Source organism: Vicia villosa, linkage group LG1, assembly GCF_029867415.1.
Source record: "Vicia villosa cultivar HV-30 ecotype Madison, WI linkage group LG1, Vvil1.0, whole genome shotgun sequence".
In the NCBI taxonomy this organism is placed as follows: domain Eukaryota; kingdom Viridiplantae; phylum Streptophyta; class Magnoliopsida; order Fabales; family Fabaceae; genus Vicia; species Vicia villosa.
The window spans coordinates 246,831,156-246,853,201 of NC_081180.1; the positions used below are offsets into that span (position 1 = coordinate 246,831,156).

General features: G+C 33.1%; 1 protein-coding gene across 1 annotated transcript; it reads left to right on the forward strand.

The window, feature by feature from the left end:
• Positions 1-19,302: 19,302 nt before the first annotated feature.
• On the forward strand, positions 19,303-20,612 carry LOC131598575 (uncharacterized). Its single transcript, XM_058871162.1, has 3 exons — positions 19,303-19,477; positions 19,595-20,238; positions 20,286-20,612. The coding sequence occupies exons 1-3, from the start codon at positions 19,303-19,305 to the stop codon at positions 20,610-20,612; spliced, it is 1,146 nt and encodes a 381-aa protein (XP_058727145.1).
• Positions 20,613-22,046: the final 1,434 nt, after the last annotated feature.

Consider the following 22,046-nt stretch of genomic DNA (forward strand, 5'->3'; position numbering starts at 1 on the left):
CAACATAAAATTGATAAAATTGTCAAATGATCCGTAGAAAAAAACTTATTACATACAATACATTATTAAACATGACTTACATTGAGATCATAACTCATTTTAGCAGCTTTGGTAGTAGGTTCAACATAAGGCAGGTTTGCAGCTGTCCACCAGATCTAATATACTACTCTTCAAGTTTTCATCTCCCCAAGAAATGGTGGAATTAAGCCCTTGATTTCGGTCCACGAGCGTATATATGTTATTAAGGAACGTTTCACATTCTTTTTCATATTTGGTGGTATCATTGTGCAATTTCACTGTGATTATTGACAATGTAATCAGAAAAAGAAAGAAGAAAAAGAAAAACGGAAAAAAATGAAAAAAAGAAACTATACTTATTCATAATCATACAAGAATCACTTTGTACTTCTAATATGAATATTTTATGTGTATATTCCCATTTCAAATTCACGATTGTCTCTAATGATTTGTAATCAGAAAAAAAAAAAGAAAGAAGAAAAAGAAAAACGGAAAAAAAAGAAAAAAAGAAACTATACTTATTCATAATCATACATGAATCACTTTGTACTTCTAATGAGAATATTTTATGTGTATATTCCTATTTCAAATTCACGATTGTCTATAATGATTTGAAATTTTCTGCTTCATGTGGACGAAGTCTAATCCAAGTGTCCTTCTTAAGCAACTTCATACATTTGCTATACTTTCTATCTGCTATTTCCTTTTCACAGATAGAAACTTGCATATGACATATTCTTGATTTGAATTGATGAATCGTAACTATAAGCAAGGTCCTACACTTTTGGCAGCAATTTTTTTCCGTCTAACATCTTCTTAACATGTTAAACCTGTAAAGGTGCTTCGTCCCAAAAATTTTCTACTACTTTTTTCTCCTTTGACACGTTTAATTTGAGAGAAACATTTTCTATTAACAATGTAAATGTCGCCGTAAACATTGGAAAGTCTAAGTTCTTGGATATGATTTTTCCTTCATGGAAACATTCCTTAGCTTTTCTACAATTTGCAATAACTTCGCATGTTACTCCCAACTGCAAACTCTGCAGAACCTTCCATCGGCTTAGGTATTTTCCATTAAACTTAGATTTAGATTCGGTGAAAATTAGTGAGAAAGCCCTTAACATCACACGAACAATGTTCTTTGGTGGAATCACGGATTTATATTTTGTACTTTATAATTTTGGGAAAAATTTTCTTTGAATACTGCTTGAAATAAATCACGGGCTCTCATTGAACGAAAATAGGTCTAACAAGTCAAAAAGAAGCCAAAAAATATTATAGGTTAGAAATCATTTCTAAAGAAAAGAAAGAAAAACATATATCATTATGTTTTCAGTAAAGAGGAAAAACAAGCAAAAGTATAATTACGTTTTCAATTAAAACATAGAAAAGGAAATATTACCTCCTTTAACTGACCCTTTGCGATCAACGTTTTGCTAAGGTCTAAGCTGAGATATCCATCAACAAAACTGGAATAATGTGGTTTTCTTGGGAACTAATCAACATAAAATTGATAAAATTGTCAAATGATCCGTAGAAAAAAACTTATTACATACAATACATTATTAAACATGACTTACATTGAGATCATAACTCATTTTAGCAGCTTTGGTAGTAGGTTCAACATAAGGCAGGTTTGCAGCTGTCCACCAGATCTAATATACTACTCTTCAAGTTTTCATCTCCCCAAGAAATGGTGGAATTAAGCCCTTGATTTCGGTCCACGAGCGTATATATGTTATTAAGGAACGTTTCACATTCTTTTTCATATTTGGTGGTATCATTGTGCAATTTCACTGTGATTATTGACAATGTAATCAGAAAAAGAAAGAAGAAAAAGAAAAACGGAAAAAAAATGAAAAAAAGAAACTATACTTATTCATAATCATACATGAATCACTTTGTACTTCTAATATGAATATTTTATGTGTATATTCCCATTTCAAATTCACGATTGTCTTTGTATTCCCATTTCAAAAGATTGTCCAAGTGTCCTTCTTAAGCAACTTCATACATTTGCTATACTTTCTATCTGCTATTTCCTTTTCACAGATAGAAACTTGCATATGACATATTCTTGATTTGAATTGATGAATCGTAACTATAAGCAAGGTCCTACACTTTTGGCAGCAATTTTTTTCCGTCTAACATCTTCTTAACATGTTAAACCTGTAAAGGTGCTTCGTCCCAAAAATTTTCTACTACTTTTTTCTCCTTTGACACGTTTAATTTGAGAGAAACATTTTCTATTAACAATGTAAATGTCGCCGTAAACATTGGAAAGTCTAAGTTCTTGGATATAATTTTTCCTTCATGGATACATTCCTTAGCTTTTCTACAATTTGCAATAACTTCGCATGTTACTCCCAACTGCAAACTCTGCAGAACCTTCCATCGGCTTAGGTATTTTCCATTAAACTTAGATTTAAATTCGGTGAAAATTAGTGAGAAAGCCCTTAACATCACACGAACAATGTTCTTTGGTGGAATCACGGATTTATATTTTGTACTTTATAATTTTGGGAAAAATTTTCTTTGAATACTGCTTGAAATAAATCACGGGCTCTCATTGAACGAAAATAGGTCTAACAAGTCAAAAAGAAGCCAAAAAATATTATAGGTTAGAAATCATTTCTAAAGAAAAGAAAGAAAAACATATATCATTATGTTTTCAGTAAAGAGGAAAAACAAGCAAAAGTATAATTACGTTTTCAATTAAAACATAGAAAAGGAAATATTACCTCCTTTAACTGACCCTTTGCGATCAACGTTTTGCTAAGGTCTAAGCTGAGATATCCATCAACAAAACTGGAATAATGTGGTTTTCTTGGGAACTAATCAACATAAAATTGATAAAATTGTCAAATGATCCGTAGAAAAAAACTTATTACATACAATACATTATTAAACATGACTTACATTGAGATCATAACTCATTTTAGCAGCTTTGGTAGTAGGTTCAACATAAGGCAGGTTTGCAGCTGTCCACCAGATCTAATATACTACTCTTCAAGTTTTCATCTCCCCAAGAAATGGTGGAATTAAGCCCTTGATTTCGGTCCACGAGCGTATATATGTTATTAAGGAACGTTTCACATTCTTTTTCATATTTGGTGGTATCATTGTGCAATTTCACTGTGATTATTGACAATGTAATCAGAAAAAGAAAGAAGAAAAAGAAAAACGGAAAAAAATGAAAAAAAGAAACTATACTTATTCATAATCATACAAGAATCACTTTGTACTTCTAATATGAATATTTTATGTGTATATTCCCATTTCAAATTCACGATTGTCTCTAATGATTTGTAATCAGAAAAAAAAAAAGAAAGAAGAAAAAGAAAAACGGAAAAAAAAGAAAAAAAGAAACTATACTTATTCATAATCATACATGAATCACTTTGTACTTCTAATGAGAATATTTTATGTGTATATTCCTATTTCAAATTCACGATTGTCTATAATGATTTGAAATTTTCTGCTTCATGTGGACGAAGTCTAATCCAAGTGTCCTTCTTAAGCAACTTCATACATTTGCTATACTTTCTATCTGCTATTTCCTTTTCACAGATAGAAACTTGCATATGACATATTCTTGATTTGAATTGATGAATCGTAACTATAAGCAAGGTCCTACACTTTTGGCAGCAATTTTTTTCCGTCTAACATCTTCTTAACATGTTAAACCTGTAAAGGTGCTTCGTCCCAAAAATTTTCTACTACTTTTTTCTCCTTTGACACGTTTAATTTGAGAGAAACATTTTCTATTAACAATGTAAATGTCGCCGTAAACATTGGAAAGTCTAAGTTCTTGGATATAATTTTTCCTTCATGGATACATTCCTTAGCTTTTCTACAATTTGCAATAACTTCGCATGTTACTCCCAACTGCAAACTCTGCAGAACCTTCCATCGGCTTAGGTATTTTCCATTAAACTTAGATTTAGATTCGGTGAAAATTAGTGAGAAAGCCCTTAACATCACACGAACAATGTTCTTTGGTGGAATCACGGATTTATATTTTGTACTTTATAATTTTGGGAAAAATTTTCTTTGAATACTGCTTGAAATAAATCACGGGCTCTCATTGAACGAAAATAGGTCTAACAAGTCAAAAAGAAGCCAAAAAATATTATAGGTTAGAAATCATTTCTAAAGAAAAGAAAGAAAAACATATATCATTATGTTTTCAGTAAAGAGGAAAAACAAGCAAAAGTATAATTACGTTTTCAATTAAAACATAGAAAAGGAAATATTACCTCCTTTAACTGACCCTTTGCGATCAACGTTTTGCTAAGGTCTAAGCTGAGATATCCATCAACAAAACTGGAATAATGTGGTTTTCTTGGGAACTAATCAACATAAAATTGATAAAATTGTCAAATGATCCGTAGAAAAAAACTTATTACATACAATACATTATTAAACATGACTTACATTGAGATCATAACTCATTTTAGCAGCTTTGGTAGTAGGTTCAACATAAGGCAGGTTTGCAGCTGTCCACCAGATCTAATATACTACTCTTCAAGTTTTCATCTCCCCAAGAAATGGTGGAATTAAGCCCTTGATTTCGGTCCACGAGCGTATATATGTTATTAAGGAACGTTTCACATTCTTTTTCATATTTGGTGGTATCATTGTGCAATTTCACTGTGATTATTGACAATGTAATCAGAAAAAGAAAGAAGAAAAAGAAAAACGGAAAAAAAATGAAAAAAAGAAACTATACTTATTCATAATCATACATGAATCACTTTGTACTTCTAATATGAATATTTTATGTGTATATTCCCATTTCAAATTCACGATTGTCTCCAAGTGTCCTTCTTAAGCAACTTCATACATTTGCTATACTTTCTATCTGCTATTTCCTTTTCACAGATAGAAACTTGCATATGACATATTCTTGATTTGAATTGATGAATCGTAACTATAAGCAAGGTCCTACACTTTTGGCAGCAATTTTTTTCCGTCTAACATCTTCTTAACATGTTAAACCTGTAAAGGTGCTTCGTCCCAAAAATTTTCTACTACTTTTTTCTCCTTTGACACGTTTAATTTGAGAGAAACATTTTCTATTAACAATGTAAATGTCGCCGTAAACATTGGAAAGTCTAAGTTCTTGGATATAATTTTTCCTTCATGGATACATTCCTTAGCTTTTCTACAATTTGCAATAACTTCGCATGTTACTCCCAACTGCAAACTCTGCAGAACCTTCCATCGGCTTAGGTATTTTCCATTAAACTTAGATTTAAATTCGGTGAAAATTAGTGAGAAAGCCCTTAACATCACACGAACAATGTTCTTTGGTGGAATCACGGATTTATATTTTGTACTTTATAATTTTGGGAAAAATTTTCTTTGAATACTGCTTGAAATAAATCACGGGCTCTCATTGAACGAAAATAGGTCTAACAAGTCAAAAAGAAGCCAAAAAATATTATAGGTTAGAAATCATTTCTAAAGAAAAGAAAGAAAAACATATATCATTATGTTTTCAGTAAAGAGGAAAAACAAGCAAAAGTATAATTACGTTTTCAATTAAAACATAGAAAAGGAAATATTACCTCCTTTAACTGACCCTTTGCGATCAACGTTTTGCTAAGGTCTAAGCTGAGATATCCATCAACAAAACTGGAATAATGTGGTTTTCTTGGGAACTAATCAACATAAAATTGATAAAATTGTCAAATGATCCGTAGAAAAAAACTTATTACATACAATACATTATTAAACATGACTTACATTGAGATCATAACTCATTTTAGCAGCTTTGGTAGTAGGTTCAACATAAGGCAGGTTTGCAGCTGTCCACCAGATCTAATATACTACTCTTCAAGTTTTCATCTCCCCAAGAAATGGTGGAATTAAGCCCTTGATTTCGGTCCACGAGCGTATATATGTTATTAAGGAACGTTTCACATTCTTTTTCATATTTGGTGGTATCATTGTGCAATTTCACTGTGATTATTGACAATGTAATCAGAAAAAGAAAGAAGAAAAAGAAAAACGGAAAAAAATGAAAAAAAGAAACTATACTTATTCATAATCATACAAGAATCACTTTGTACTTCTAATATGAATATTTTATGTGTATATTCCCATTTCAAATTCACGATTGTCTCTAATGATTTGTAATCAGAAAAAAAAAAAGAAAGAAGAAAAAGAAAAACGGAAAAAAAAGAAAAAAAGAAACTATACTTATTCATAATCATACATGAATCACTTTGTACTTCTAATGAGAATATTTTATGTGTATATTCCTATTTCAAATTCACGATTGTCTATAATGATTTGAAATTTTCTGCTTCATGTGGACGAAGTCTAATCCAAGTGTCCTTCTTAAGCAACTTCATACATTTGCTATACTTTCTATCTGCTATTTCCTTTTCACAGATAGAAACTTGCATATGACATATTCTTGATTTGAATTGATGAATCGTAACTATAAGCAAGGTCCTACACTTTTGGCAGCAATTTTTTTCCGTCTAACATCTTCTTAACATGTTAAACCTGTAAAGGTGCTTCGTCCCAAAAATTTTCTACTACTTTTTTCTCCTTTGACACGTTTAATTTGAGAGAAACATTTTCTATTAACAATGTAAATGTCGCCGTAAACATTGGAAAGTCTAAGTTCTTGGATATAATTTTTCCTTCATGGATACATTCCTTAGCTTTTCTACAATTTGCAATAACTTCGCATGTTACTCCCAACTGCAAACTCTGCAGAACCTTCCATCGGCTTAGGTATTTTCCATTAAACTTAGATTTAGATTCGGTGAAAATTAGTGAGAAAGCCCTTAACATCACACGAACAATGTTCTTTGGTGGAATCACGGATTTATATTTTGTACTTTATAATTTTGGGAAAAATTTTCTTTGAATACTGCTTGAAATAAATCACGGGCTCTCATTGAACGAAAATAGGTCTAACAAGTCAAAAAGAAGCCAAAAAATATTATAGGTTAGAAATCATTTCTAAAGAAAAGAAAGAAAAACATATATCATTATGTTTTCAGTAAAGAGGAAAAACAAGCAAAAGTATAATTACGTTTTCAATTAAAACATAGAAAAGGAAATATTACCTCCTTTAACTGACCCTTTGCGATCAACGTTTTGCTAAGGTCTAAGCTGAGATATCCATCAACAAAACTGGAATAATGTGGTTTTCTTGGGAACTAATCAACATAAAATTGATAAAATTGTCAAATGATCCGTAGAAAAAAACTTATTACATACAATACATTATTAAACATGACTTACATTGAGATCATAACTCATTTTAGCAGCTTTGGTAGTAGGTTCAACATAAGGCAGGTTTGCAGCTGTCCACCAGATCTAATATACTACTCTTCAAGTTTTCATCTCCCCAAGAAATGGTGGAATTAAGCCCTTGATTTCGGTCCACGAGCGTATATATGTTATTAAGGAACGTTTCACATTCTTTTTCATATTTGGTGGTATCATTGTGCAATTTCACTGTGATTATTGACAATGTAATCAGAAAAAGAAAGAAGAAAAAGAAAAACGGAAAAAAATGAAAAAAAGAAACTATACTTATTCATAATCATACAAGAATCACTTTGTACTTCTAATATGAATATTTTATGTGTATATTCCCATTTCAAATTCACGATTGTCTCTAATGATTTGTAATCAGAAAAAAAAAGAAAGAAGAAAAAGAAAAACGGAAAAAAAAGAAAAAAAGAAACTATACTTATTCATAATCATACATGAATCACTTTGTACTTCTAATGAGAATATTTTATGTGTATATTCCTATTTCAAATTCACGATTGTCTATAATGATTTGAAATTTTCTGCTTCATGTGGACGAAGTCTAATCCAAGTGTCCTTCTTAAGCAACTTCATACATTTGCTATACTTTCTATCTGCTATTTCCTTTTCACAGATAGAAACTTGCATATGACATATTCTTGATTTGAATTGATGAATCGTAACTATAAGCAAGGTCCTACACTTTTGGCAGCAATTTTTTTCCGTCTAACATCTTCTTAACATGTTAAACCTGTAAAGGTGCTTCGTCCCAAAAATTTTCTACTACTTTTTTCTCCTTTGACACGTTTAATTTGAGAGAAACATTTTCTATTAACAATGTAAATGTCGCCGTAAACATTGGAAAGTCTAAGTTCTTGGATATAATTTTTCCTTCATGGATACATTCCTTAGCTTTTCTACAATTTGCAATAACTTCGCATGTTACTCCCAACTGCAAACTCTGCAGAACCTTCCATCGGCTTAGGTATTTTCCATTAAACTTAGATTTAAATTCGGTGAAAATTAGTGAGAAAGCCCTTAACATCACACGAACAATGTTCTTTGGTGGAATCACGGATTTATATTTTGTACTTTATAATTTTGGGAAAAATTTTCTTTGAATACTGCTTGAAATAAATCACGGGCTCTCATTGAACGAAAATAGGTCTAACAAGTCAAAAAGAAGCCAAAAAATATTATAGGTTAGAAATCATTTCTAAAGAAAAGAAAGAAAAACATATATCATTATGTTTTCAGTAAAGAGGAAAAACAAGCAAAAGTATAATTACGTTTTCATTTAAAACATAGAAAAGGAAATATTACCTCCTTTAACTGACCCTTTGCGATCAACGTTTTGCTAAGGTCTAAGCTGAGATATCCATCAACAAAACTGGAATAATGTGGTTTTCTTGGGAACTAATCAACATAAAATTGATAAAATTGTCAAATGATCCGTAGAAAAAAACTTATTACATACAATACATTATTAAACATGACTTACATTGAGATCATAACTCATTTTAGCAGCTTTGGTAATAGGTTCAACATAAGGCAGGTTTGCAGCTGTCCACCAGATCTAATATACTACTCTTCAAGTTTTCATCTCCCCAAGAAATGGTGGAATTAAGCCCTTGATTTCGGTCCACGAGCGTATATATGTTATTAAGGAACGTTTCACATTCTTTTTCATATTTGGTGGTATCATTGTGCAATTTCACTGTGATTATTGACAATGTAATCAGAAAAAGAAAGAAGAAAAAGAAAAACGGAAAAAAAAGAAAAAAAGAAATTATACTTATTCATAATCATACATGAATCACTTTGTACTTCTAATGAGAATATTTTATGTGTATATTCCTATTTCAAATTCACGATTGTCTATAATGATTTGAACTTTTCTGCTTCATGTGGACGAAGTCTAATCCAAGTGTCCTTTTTAAGCAACTTCATATATTTGCTATACTTTCTATCTGCTATTTCCTTTTCACAGATAGAAACTTGCATATGACATATTCTTGATTTGAATTGATGAATCGTAACTATAAGCAAGGTCCTACACTTTTGGCAGCAATTTTTTTCCGTCTAACATCTTCTTAACATGTTAAACCTTGCTTCGTCCTAAAAATTTTCTACTATTTTTTTCTCCTTTGACACGTTTAATTTGAGAGAAACGATTTCTATTAACAATGTAAATGTCGCCGTAAACATTGGAAAGTCTAAGTTCTTGGATATAATTTTTCCTTCATGGATACATTCCTTAGCTTTTCTACAATTTGCAATAACTTCGCATGTTACTCCCAACTGCAAACTCTGCAGAACCTTCCATCGGCTTAGGTATTTTCCATTAAACTTAGATTTAAATTCGGTGAAAATTAGTGAGAAAGCCCTTAACATCACACGAACAATGTTCTTTGGTGGAATCACGGATTTATATTTTGTACTTTATAATTTTGGGCAAAATTTCCTTTGAATACTGCTTGAAATAAATCACGGGCTCTCATTGAACGAAAATAGGTCTAACAAGTCAAAAAGAAGCCAAAAAATATTATAGGTTAGAAATCATTTCTAAAGAAAAGAAAGAAAAACATATATCATTATGTTTTCAGTAAAGAGGAAAAACAAGCAAAAGTATAATTACGTTTTCAGTTAAAACATAGAAAGGAAATATTACCTCCTTTAACTGACCCTTTGCGATCAACGTTTTGCTAAGGTCTAAGCTGAGATATCAATCAACAAAACTGGAATAATGTGGTTTTCTTGGGAACTAATCAACATAAAATTGATAAAATTGTCAAATGATCCGTAGAAAAAAACTTATTACATACAATACATTATTAAACATAACTTACATTGAGATCATAACTCATTTTATCAGCTTTGGTAGTAGGTTCAACTTAAGGCAGGTGTGCTGCTGTCCACCAGATCTGATATACTACTCTTCAAGTTTTCATCTCCCCAAGAAATGGTGGAATTAAGCCCTTGATTTGGGTCCACGAGCGTATATATGTTATTAAGGAACGTTTCACATTCTTTTTCATATTTGGTGGTATTATTGTGCAATTTCACTGTGATTATTGACAATGTAATCAGAAAAAGAAAGAAGAAAAAGAAAAACGGAAAAAAACGAAAAAAAGAAACTATACTTATTCATAATCATACACTAATCACTTTGTACTTCTAATGAGAATATTTTATGTGTATATTCCCATTTCAAATTCACGATTGTCTCTAATGATTTGAACTTTTCTGCTTCATGTGGACGAAGTGTAATCCATGTGTCCTTTTTAAGCAACTTCAGACATTTGATATACTTTCTATCTGCTATTTCCTTTTCACAGATAGAAACTTGCATATGACATATTCTTGATTTGAATTGATGAAACGTAACTATAAGCAAGATCCTACACTTTTGGCAGCAATTTTTTTTCCGTCTAACATCTTCTTAACATGTTAAACCTGTAAAGGTGCTTTGTCCCAAAAATTTTCTACTATTTTTTTCTCCTTTGACACATTTAATTTGAGAGAAACATTTTCTATTAACAATGTAAATGTCGCCGTAAACATTATAAAGTCAAAGTTCTTGGATATAATTTTTCCTTCATGGAAGTATTCCTTAGCTTTTCTCCAATTTGCAATAACTTCGCATGTTACTCCCAACTGCAAACTCTGCAGAACCATCCATCGGCTAAGGTATTTTCCATTAAACTTAGATTTAGATTCAGTGAAAATTAGTGAGAAAGCCCATAACATCACACGAACAATGTTCTTTGGTGGATTCACGGATTTATATTTTGTACTTTATAATTTTGGGTAAAATTTCCTTTGAATACTGCTTGAAATAAATCACGGGCTGTAATTGAATGAAAATAGGTCTAACAAGTCAAAAAGAAGCCAAAAAATATTATAGGTTAGAAATCATTTCTAAAGCAAAGAAAGAAAAGCATATATCATTTTGTTTTTAGTAAACAGGAAAAATAAGCAAAAGTATAATTACTTTTTCAGTTAAAACATTGAAAAGGAAATATTACCTCCCTTAACTGACCCTTTGCAATCAATGTTTTGCTGAGGTCTAAGCAGAGATATCCATCAACAAAACTGTAATAATGTGGTTTTCTTGGGAACTAATCAACATAAAATTGATAAAATTGTCAAATGATCCGTAGAAAAAAACTTATTACATACAATATATATTAAACATAACTTACATTGAGATCATAACTCAATTTAGCAGCTTTGGTAATAGGTTCAACATGAGGCAGGTTTGCTGCTGTCCACCAGATCTGATATACTACTCTTCAAGTTTTCATCTCCCCAAGAAATGGTGGAATTAAGCCCTTGATTTCGGTCCACGAGCGTATATATGTTATTAAGGAACGTTTCACATTCTTCTTTATATTTGGTGGTATCATTGTGCAATTTCACTGTGATTATTGACAATGTAATCAGAAAAAGAAAGAAGAAAAAGAAAAACAGAAAAAAAACAGAAAAAAAGAAACTATACTTATTCATAATCATACATGAATTACTCTGTACATCTAATGAGAATATTTTATGTGTATATTCCCATTTCAAATTCACGATTGTCTCTAATGATTTGAACTTTTCTGCTTCATGTGGACGAAGTGTAATCTAAGTGTCCTTTTTAAGCAACTTCATACATTTGCTATACTTTCTATCTGCTATTTCCTTTTCACAGATAGAAACTTGCATATGACATATTCTTGATTTGAATTGATGAAATGTAACTATAAGCAAGGTCCTACACTTTTGGCAGCAATTTTTTTTCCGTCTAACATCTTCTTAACATGTTAAACCTGTAAAGGTGCTTTGTCCCAAAAATTTTCTACATTTTTTTCTCCTTTGACACATTTAATTTGAGAGAAACATTTTCTATTAACAATGTTAATGTCGCCGTAAACATTGGAAAGTATAAGTTCTTGGATATAATTTTTCCTTCATGGAAACATTCCTTAGCTTTTCTACAATTTGTAATAACTTCGCATGGTACTCCCAACTGCAAACTCTGCAGAACCTTCCATCGGCTTAGGTATTTTCCATTAAACATAGATTTAGATTCGGTGAAAATTAGTGAGAAAGCCCATAACATCACACGAACAATGTTCTTTGGTGGAATCACGGATTTATATTTTGTACTTTATAATTTTGGGCAAAGTTTCCTTTGAATACTGCTTGAAATAAATCACGGGCTCTCATTGAATGAAAATAGGTCTAACAAGTCAAAAAGAAGCCAATAAATATTATAGGTTAGAAATCATTTCTAAAGAAAAGAAAGAAAAACATATATCATTATGTTTTCAGTAAAGAGGAAAAACAAGCAAAAGTATAATTACGTTTTCAGTTAAAACATAGAAAATGAAATATTACCTCCTTTAACTGACCCTTTGCGATCAACGTTTTGCTAAGGTCTAAGCTGAGATATCAATCAACAAAACTGGAATAATGTGGTTTTCTTGGGAACTAATCAACATAAAATTGATAAAATTGTCAAATGATCCGTAGAAAAAAACTTATTACATACAATACATTATTAAACATAACTTACATTGAGATCATAACTCATTTTATCAGCTTTGGTAGTAGGTTCAACTTAAGGCAGGTGTGTTGCTGTCCACCAGATCTGATATACTACTCTTCAAGTTTTCATCTCCCCAAGAAATGGTGGAATTAAGCCCTTGATTTGGGTCCACGAGCGTATATATATGTTATTAAGGAACGTTTCACATTCTTTTTCATATTTGGTGGTATCATTGTGCAATTTCACTGTGATTATTGACAATGTAATCAGAAAAAGAAAGAAGAAAAAGAAAAACGGAAAAAAACGAAAAAAAGAAACTATACTTATTCATAATCATACATGAATCACTTTGTACTTCTAATGAGAATATTTTATGTGTATATTCCCATTTCAAATTCACGATTGTCTCTAATGATTTGAACTTTTCTGCTTCATGTGGACGAAGTGTAATCCAAGTGTCCTTTTTAAGCAACTTCATACATTTGATATACTTTCTATCTGCTATTTCCTTTTCACAGATAGAAACTTGCATATGACATATTCTTGATTTGAATTGATGAAACGTAACTATAAGCAAGATCCTACACTTTTGGAAGCAATTTTTTTTTCGTCTAACATCTTCTTAGCATGTTAAACCTGTAAAGGTGCTTTGTCCCAAAAATTTTCTACATTTTTTTCTCCGTTGACACATTTAATTTGAGAGAATCATTTTCTATTAACAATGTAAATGTCGCCGTAAACATTGGAAAGTATAAGTTCTTGGATATAATTTTTCCTTCATGGAAACATTCCTTAGCTTTTCTCCAATTTGCAATAACTTCGCATGTTACTCCCAACTGCAAACTCTGCAGAACCTTCCATCGGCTAAGGTATTTTCCATTAAACTTAGATTTAGATTCAGTGAAAATTAGTGAGAAAGCCCATAACATCACACGAACAATGTTCTTTGGTGGATTCACGGATTTATATTTTGTACTTTATAATTTTGGGTAAAATTTCCTTTGAATACTGCTTGAAATAAATCACGGGCTGTAATTGAATGAAAATAGGTCTAACAAGTCAAAAAGAAGCCAAAAAATATTATAGGTTAGAAATCATTTCTAAAGCAAAGAAAGAAAAGCATATATCATTATGTTTTCAGTAAACAGGAAAAACAAGCAAAAGTATAATTACTTTTTCAGTTAAAACATTGAAAAGGAAATATTACCTCCCTTAACTGACCCTTTGCAATCAATGTTTTGCTGAGGTCTAAGCTGAGATATCCATCAACAAAACTGGAATAATGTGGTTTTCTTGGGAACTAATCAACATAAAATTGATAAAATTGTCAAATGATCCGTAGAAAAAAACTTATTACATACAATACATTATCAAACATAACTTACATTGAGATGATAAATCATTTCTGCAGGTTTGGTAGTAGGTTCAACATAAGGCAGGTTTGCTGCTGTCCCCCAGATCTGATATACTACTCTTCAAGTTTTCATCTCCCCAAGAAATGGTGGAATTAAGCCCTTGATTTCGGTCCAGCGTATATATGTTATTAAGGAACGTTTCATATTCTTTTTCATATTTGGTGGTATCATTGTGCAATTTCACTATGATTATTGACAATGTAATCAGAAAAAGAAAGAAGAAAAAGAAAAACAGAAAAAAAAGAAAAAAAAAAGAAACTATACTTATTCATAATCATACATGAATCACTTTAAACTTTTAATGAGAATATTTTGTGTATATTCCCATTTCAAATTCACGATTGTCTCTAATGATTTGAACTTTTCTGCTTCATGTGGACGAAGTGTAATCCAAGTTTTCTTTTTAAGCAACTTGATACATTTGCTATACTCACTATCTGCTATTTCCTTTTCAGAGATAGAAACTTGCATATGACATATTCTTGAAACATTTTCTAGTAAAAATGTAAATGTCGCCGTGAACATTGGCAAGTCTAAGTTCTTGGATATAATTTTTCCTTCATGGAGACATTCCTTAGCTTTTCTTCAATTTGTAATAACTTCTCATGTTACTCCCAATTGCAAAAAAACATATATGATTACGTTTTCAGTAAAGAGGAAAAACAAACAATAGTATAATTACGTTTTCATTTAAAACATAGAAAAAGAAATATTACCTCCCTTAGCCGACCCTTTGCAATCAGTGTTTTGCTAAGGTCTAAGCTGAGATATTCATCAACAAAACTGGAATAATGTGTTTTTCTTGGGAACTAGTCCATATAAAATTGATAAAATTGTCAAATGGTCCTAAGAAAATAACTTATTACATACAATACATTATTAAACATAACTTACATTGGAATCATAACTCATTTTAGTAGCTTTGGTAGTAATTTCAACATAAGTCAAGTTTACTGATGTCCACTAGATATTATATACTGTAAGTGCTTTGAAGTTGGCTGCATTTTGTGGTAAAATATTCCTGTGTGTGTGATGTCTTGACTAAAGTCCTGAAACACTTTGTGGAGTAATGTACAGGGTTGTATGTTTGAGCTAATACAAATTTTGGTTGGATGTCATGACATCAGTTTCTGACAGCAGTAGCTATTATATTTTAGCTGTTATGTTTCCTTATTTATCTCAGACTACAATTTAGGAAACTTTATAGTTTCTGCTATATGATTTGCGCTAAAATATCTCGAACTACAACATATGTGAACACCTTGATGATGTGGAAATTAGGTTAACTTAGTTTCCCTAATTAATGTTTGGAAGGCCCAAGTGCTGCTGCCTATAAGAAGATTGCAAATCCTACTTTCAGAGGCAGAGTTTTTTAGCGTGAAGATTATTGTGTTTTTATGTGTATTCACGTGTTTTGTGTTAGTGAGTCTTGTGATCCAAGCAATTGTCTCTTTGAAGATTGAATTGGAATAGGTTGTTTTAATTTGTAATTGTTTGTGTCACTCTAAGCTTTTAAGCGTGATTGCTATGTCTCTTGATTGAAGCTTTGAATCAAGATCAAGATTTGTTTGAAGAGTGTCTTCACCCTGATTATTTTGTTGATTGTTTTTATCACTGCTGTGATTGAGGGGGGGGGGAGTAGGGACTCAGGTCTAGCACTAGATTAAAATTGCATTGGGTGGGTCTTAAGTGAGGAGCTGTAAACGGGCGAGTTTAGCTCTGAATTAATACTGCTAATAGTGGATTTCCTCCCTGGCTTGGTAGCCCCCAGAGTAGGTGTTGTTGTACACCGAACTGGGTAAACAATTATCTGTGTTCTTTACTGTTTTTTGTTTACTGTCTACATAACTCGTTGATCTGTGTCACAATGGATGTCATAACATTCGATAAGACATCGACTGTCTGGTACTAAGAATTTTCAATTGGCATCAGAGCAGACACCCTGTCTATTTATTTCTGGGTGAGATCTAGGGACAACAAATTCTAGTACTATGGATAAGGATGTAATAGTATTTAGGAATAGATTACCCATTATGGATGGATCAAATTATGACTACTGGAAACCTCGTATGGTAGCCGTTCTAATGTCCATGGACAGCAAGGCCTGGAGAGATGTGAACAAAGGATGGGACCATAATACAAAGATAGATAAGGATGGAATTACAGTGTTAATACCTGAAGAAGAATGGATCAAAGGTGATGAAAAACTAGCCTTGGGAAACTCCAAGGCTATATATTCCTTGTTCAATGGAATATACAAAAATATATTCAAACTTGTGAAGCACTGTGAATTGGCCAAAGATGTGTGGGATACTCTCTAAACAACGCATAAAGGTACATCCAAGGTAAAGATGTCTAGACTTTAGATGTTAACCACTAAGTTTTAGACTCTCAGGATGAAAGAGGATGAGACCATTCATAATTTCTACATGAATGTTCTTGAAATTTCCAATACCTCTAGAGCCATAGGAGAAAAGATGTCTGAAGAAAAGCTGGTATGAAAGATACTCAGATCTTTACCTAAGAGACTTTCTATGAAGGTTACTGCTATAGAAGAAGCTCAGGACATCATTAAAATGAAGGTAGATGAACTCATTGGTTCCCTACAAAATTTTGAAATTAGTATAAGTGACAATGTTGAAAATAACAACAAAAGAATAACTTTTGTATCCAACACTGAAGAAGAATCAGAAGAAAGCAATGGTGGAAGTAATGGAAATATGTCAGATGCTATAGCCATGCTTGGAAGACAATTCAACAAGTTTGTTAAAAGAATAAATCAGAAATCCAGATCAAATGTCAAGGACACTCCCTCTGACAATGGCAAGTCCTATGACCCTAGTAGAAGATCTAAACCTGAAGAGAAGTCCAAACAAGGCAAAGGGATTCAGTGCCATGGATGTGAAGGCTACAGACACATTAGAGCTGAATGTCCCACCTACCTTAAGGAGCAAAAGAAAGGACTATCAGTCACTTGGTCTGATGGAGATTCTGAAAGTGAGTCTGAAGAAGAAACTGCAAAACACATCACAACACTAACAAGTGTATGTGAATCTGATGATGATTCCAGTGAATATGAAATGACCTTTGACGAGCTTGCAACCTCATACAAAGAGCTATGTATCAGGAGTGCAAAAGTGTGTAAACAGGTGGAGAAACAAAAGGCACTCATAAAGGAGTTGGAAACTGAGAAGAAAGAACATCTGGCAACCTTAGACTCACTCAATGGGTAAAAGGACTGACTGCAAATCTTATCAGTATCACTCAACTATGTGATCAATGGCTCAATATCAGATTCACTAACAAAGAATGTGTTTTCTCAAATGGAGAAAATAAGGAAATCATGAAAGGATCTAGATCTAAGGATAATTGTTATTTATGGGAGCCTAACACCTCAGAATATTTCTCTACATATTCTATGGCCAATGAAGAAAGTAAGGGTAATCATAAAGAAAGAATTGACAAACTAGAGGTTCCCGCTCCCAGGATAAAGAATCCCGTTGAAGAAATGGATGAGTCTGATGATGAGTCTTATGTTGGAGAACTCACCATTAGTGAACTTGCTGCTGGATACTCTGAGACTTTCCTAATGAATGAAAGACTGGGTAAAATATTAGTAGTGTATAAAGATGCTTATGCACTATTACAAGAAGAAAAAGTAAGTCTCATGACAAACATTGCTGCCCTAGAGAAAAAGCTGAGAAACATAAAATCTAACAAACAGGCAACAATGGGAAGTAATCAAGAAAAAAAATAAGTAAGTTAGAGGTAAAATCCATTCCTAACAAGACGAAGCAAAAGATGTTTAATCGAAGGCTCCAACATCTGGAAAAACATCAACAAAAGGGTCCATCTCTCTTAGGCAAGAGATACCATCATTGTGGTAAGTTAGATCACTTGAGATCCACATGTCCTGAAAGGAAGATCCCTCGATAGAAAAAACTGGCCAAAATAGAGCCTCCTCAGTGTAAGTTATGTGTTGACATTGAACACTCAAGTTGTGGAATAAATGAACATAAGTCCATATACAAAATAAGAAGTTCTAAAAGAAGGAAACCTAAACAAGATAAAGGTTCCAGAAAAGAGGATTTTAATCCTACTATAAGCAAGAAAACACCAATGAATAGTGATGCTCTGAAAGAAGATGAGACTATTATCTCAGTAAGGTGTGAGAATGTCAAAACAAATGTTTTAACTTCTGGATATGCTAAAGAATCAAGTGTGTGCACTGAGATGAAAGATTACTCTAGCATTAGTAAAGACTCATCCTTCAGTATTCAAAGTATGGACTATAAGGAGATCATTGTCGGGAACCAACCACCAGAAGCTATCAGAAGATCAAGGGAATCATCTACAATGATCAGGAGTATTTGAAACCTTGGCTTAAAGAAGATAATGATGGTCCCTCTGAATGACATATGGGCTAGAGACATGAAAAAGGAATTATGCCTGCTCAAGGGAAGCAAAGCATGGAATGTGAGAACAAATGTGTCACAAATTAAATTGGGAAATCAAGAAAACAAGGAGAGAATGATCTTCCTTGTCACAAATGAGGCTGTAAATATAATGATTGGTGTGATTCATAAGAAAGACTCAGACTGGTCTCAATTAAGGTGGATACAACAAGGTGTTTCTAAGCATAATGTCAAAGAGGATGTCGTAACATGGTTCTGGAACATCAATTAACATCTCTTCATCAAATATTTTGTGGAGGACAAAAATATTACATTAAAGTATATGGCCACTACTCTAGAGTTTGGTGATATTTTCACAAAGGGCTTAGATGTAAATCAAGTTGAAGAGCTAAAGGGAGAGATAAGAATTTTCCCCCATGAAGAATTATAACAATTAATTATATTTGGGGAATATAATTTGGGCTTTTTAAATAGTTAATATTTGAAAATTTCCAAAATTAGACTCTATATAAAGGTTCCCCTAGTTTTCAAAAAGACCTCTCGTTTGCCGTTTTTCTTCAACGACTATCTTGTGCTCTCAAATTGCTCTTTCTCCTTCACCGAGTATTGTTCAAGACTCACTCTCTTCATCAAGATGTCTCAACAATCGTCCTCCTTCTCTCATAAAGAAGGGTCTCCTCTTAATGTGCATGACATTGCTACAAGTGCTAATGCAACTAACCCTAATGAGGTTCTAAATGTTGCACCCTTGAGAGTGGTGCATGTTAAGGAAACCGCCCACTCCACATGCACGGAGACCAAAGGAGGATGTTCGCGGAAAAACCACCAATCCCCCATCTTCCACTCCTCGTGAGGAAGTAACAAAGGAAGGTTCTAGGTGCGTTCATAATGCTATTACTAAATTGTTCATAAGAATCTTGATGAAGATCATGAGATTACTAGGATATCTGTCCCTCTGAACTCTGTAATGCCTAACCCTCCACAAGATTCTAGTGTGAATCAAAATGGTAGTTCTCAGAAGGAGACTAAAGATGTTCCAATGGCTGAAGTTGATCAGAAAATTGATGAAGATGTTCCTGAAGATGATGGCAATGTCTCTGACCATGTCCCAGACAATGTTCCTAACAATGTCAAGGAAACTGCTGCTGAAGGCTGTGATGTTGATGATGGTAATGTAGGTGGGGATACAGGTGCTTATGGTACATGTGCTACTATTATGGAGGTTGACAACATGTCTGATGATGAGCTGATTGCCCTTGTTATTCCAATCATAGCCAAGAGGCTTATGACAAGGAGGAAAGGGAAGGCAGTCATGCATTATTCTCCTAAGAAGAAGACTGATGTGAATAGTCCTGTCAATAAGAAGGATGAGGTTGGAAGTCCTATCAAGAAGAAGGTTGTGGCCAAGAGCACAATCATTGGGCCAACAAAATATTGGAGCAAAGTCGTGCCTAAGAAGAGGAAGGCTATTGTTCTTAATGAGACTAATTCTGATGTTCCAAGTGATGTCCCAGACATCTCTCGTAGAAAGAAACCCTCTTCCAGCAAGCTGGCTACAAGTGTTCCAGATGTTCCCATTGATAATATATCCTTTCACTTACCCTCAAATGTGGACAGGTGGAAGTATATGTTCCAAAGAGACTGGCCCTAGAGAGGGAACTTGCAAAGAATGTGCTGGAGTGTAAGGAAGTAATGGAGTTGATCCACCATGTTGGATTCATGAAGACTGTGTCAAATTTCTCTAAATGCTATGAGAACCTGGTGAAGGAATTCATAGTGAACCTCTCTAGAGATTACGCGGATGGTAAATCAAAGGAGTTCAGGAAGGTGTTTGTTCGAGGGAAGTGTGTCATTTTTTCTTCATATGTGATCAACAATTACCTGGAAAGATTGGATGAAGCTCAGCCTGAGCTGGATGTGACGATAATCAAGTGTGTCAGGTGATAACGACCAAGCAGGTAAATAACTGGCCTTTGAAGGAAAAACTGTCAATTGGGAAGCTCAGTGTGAAGTATCCAATGCTGCAAAAAATTGGAGCTGCTAACTGGGTGCCAACAAATCATAAGTCGACAATATCAACTGTTCTTGGAAGATTCATCTATGTTGTGGGAACCAAATCCAGATTTGACTATGGATCTTATATTTTTGAATAGACTATGAAACCTGCTGACAACTACAGTGTAAAGGGACCTATAGCTTTTCCATCTCTTATGGGTGGGATAATCCTAAATTAGTATCCTAGCATCCTGCATGACAATGATAGTGTGTGCAAGCGGGAAAATGCTCTCTCTTTTCATTACAAACTGTTCCAAGGAACCCATGTCTCTGATGTTGCCATGACATCCGATGGGACATCCAAGGAAACAATTCCTAAAGGGAAAGCTGCAGTAATCGCCATTCTCAAGGAAACATGTTAAGAGTTGGAATCCAGAAAATTGACTCAAGAAAAGCATATTCACAAGCTTGAGATGTAAGAAGATACTAAGCATGCTGAGGAAGATGAACCTCAAGTTGTTCAGAATGTTGAATATGATGAATCAGATAGTGAAGCAGAAGAGGCCAGTCAAGATGATGGCTCTGAGTCTGAAGACTGAAGTAGCTGCTTCCGGTGATGTTTATTTTTTTGGATTTTAATGTTTTCACTAGAAGTTTGCATTTGGTTTAGTACTGGCCTGGACTCCATTGTATAATAAGGTTACTTTGGCAACATTTTTGGCACAAAGGGGGAGTAAGTTTTAAGTGTCACCCTAGGAAAACAATTTTTTTGTGTTTTATTCTGCAGTTTACTTTTGTAGTTAGTTAGTACTCATGCTTGATCGAAGTAGCTTGTGTGGTGGTTTGACTGATGGTAGTATAGATATGCATGATGGTATGTGTGGTGGTATGGTAGTTTTGTAGTTATGTTTGATGACTGATGGTATGGTTGAACTATAGTCATGCATATTGACTGATGTGGTAGCTGTAGTTATATTAGCTATTCCTGCAAGTGTGGTTGATTGGCTGTGTGTTGTGTGTTTTTTTTCTGATGCAAAAATTCTCTAATAATATGGTGACAGGTTGTTTTAGCCAAAAACTTGCCAAAGGGGGATATTGTAAGTGCTTTGAAGTTGGCTGCATTTTGTGGTAAAACATTCATGTGTGTGTGTGATGTCTTCACTAAAGTCATGACACACTTTGTGGAGAAATGTGCAGGGTTGTATGTTTGAACTAATACAGATTTTGGCTGGATGTCATGCTCGATGTCATGACATCAGTTTTTGACAACAGTAGCTGTTATGTTTCCTTATTTATCTCTGGCTACAATTTAGGAAACTTTATATTTGTTGATGTATGATTTGCACTAAAATATCTCGAACTACAACATATGTGAACATCCTG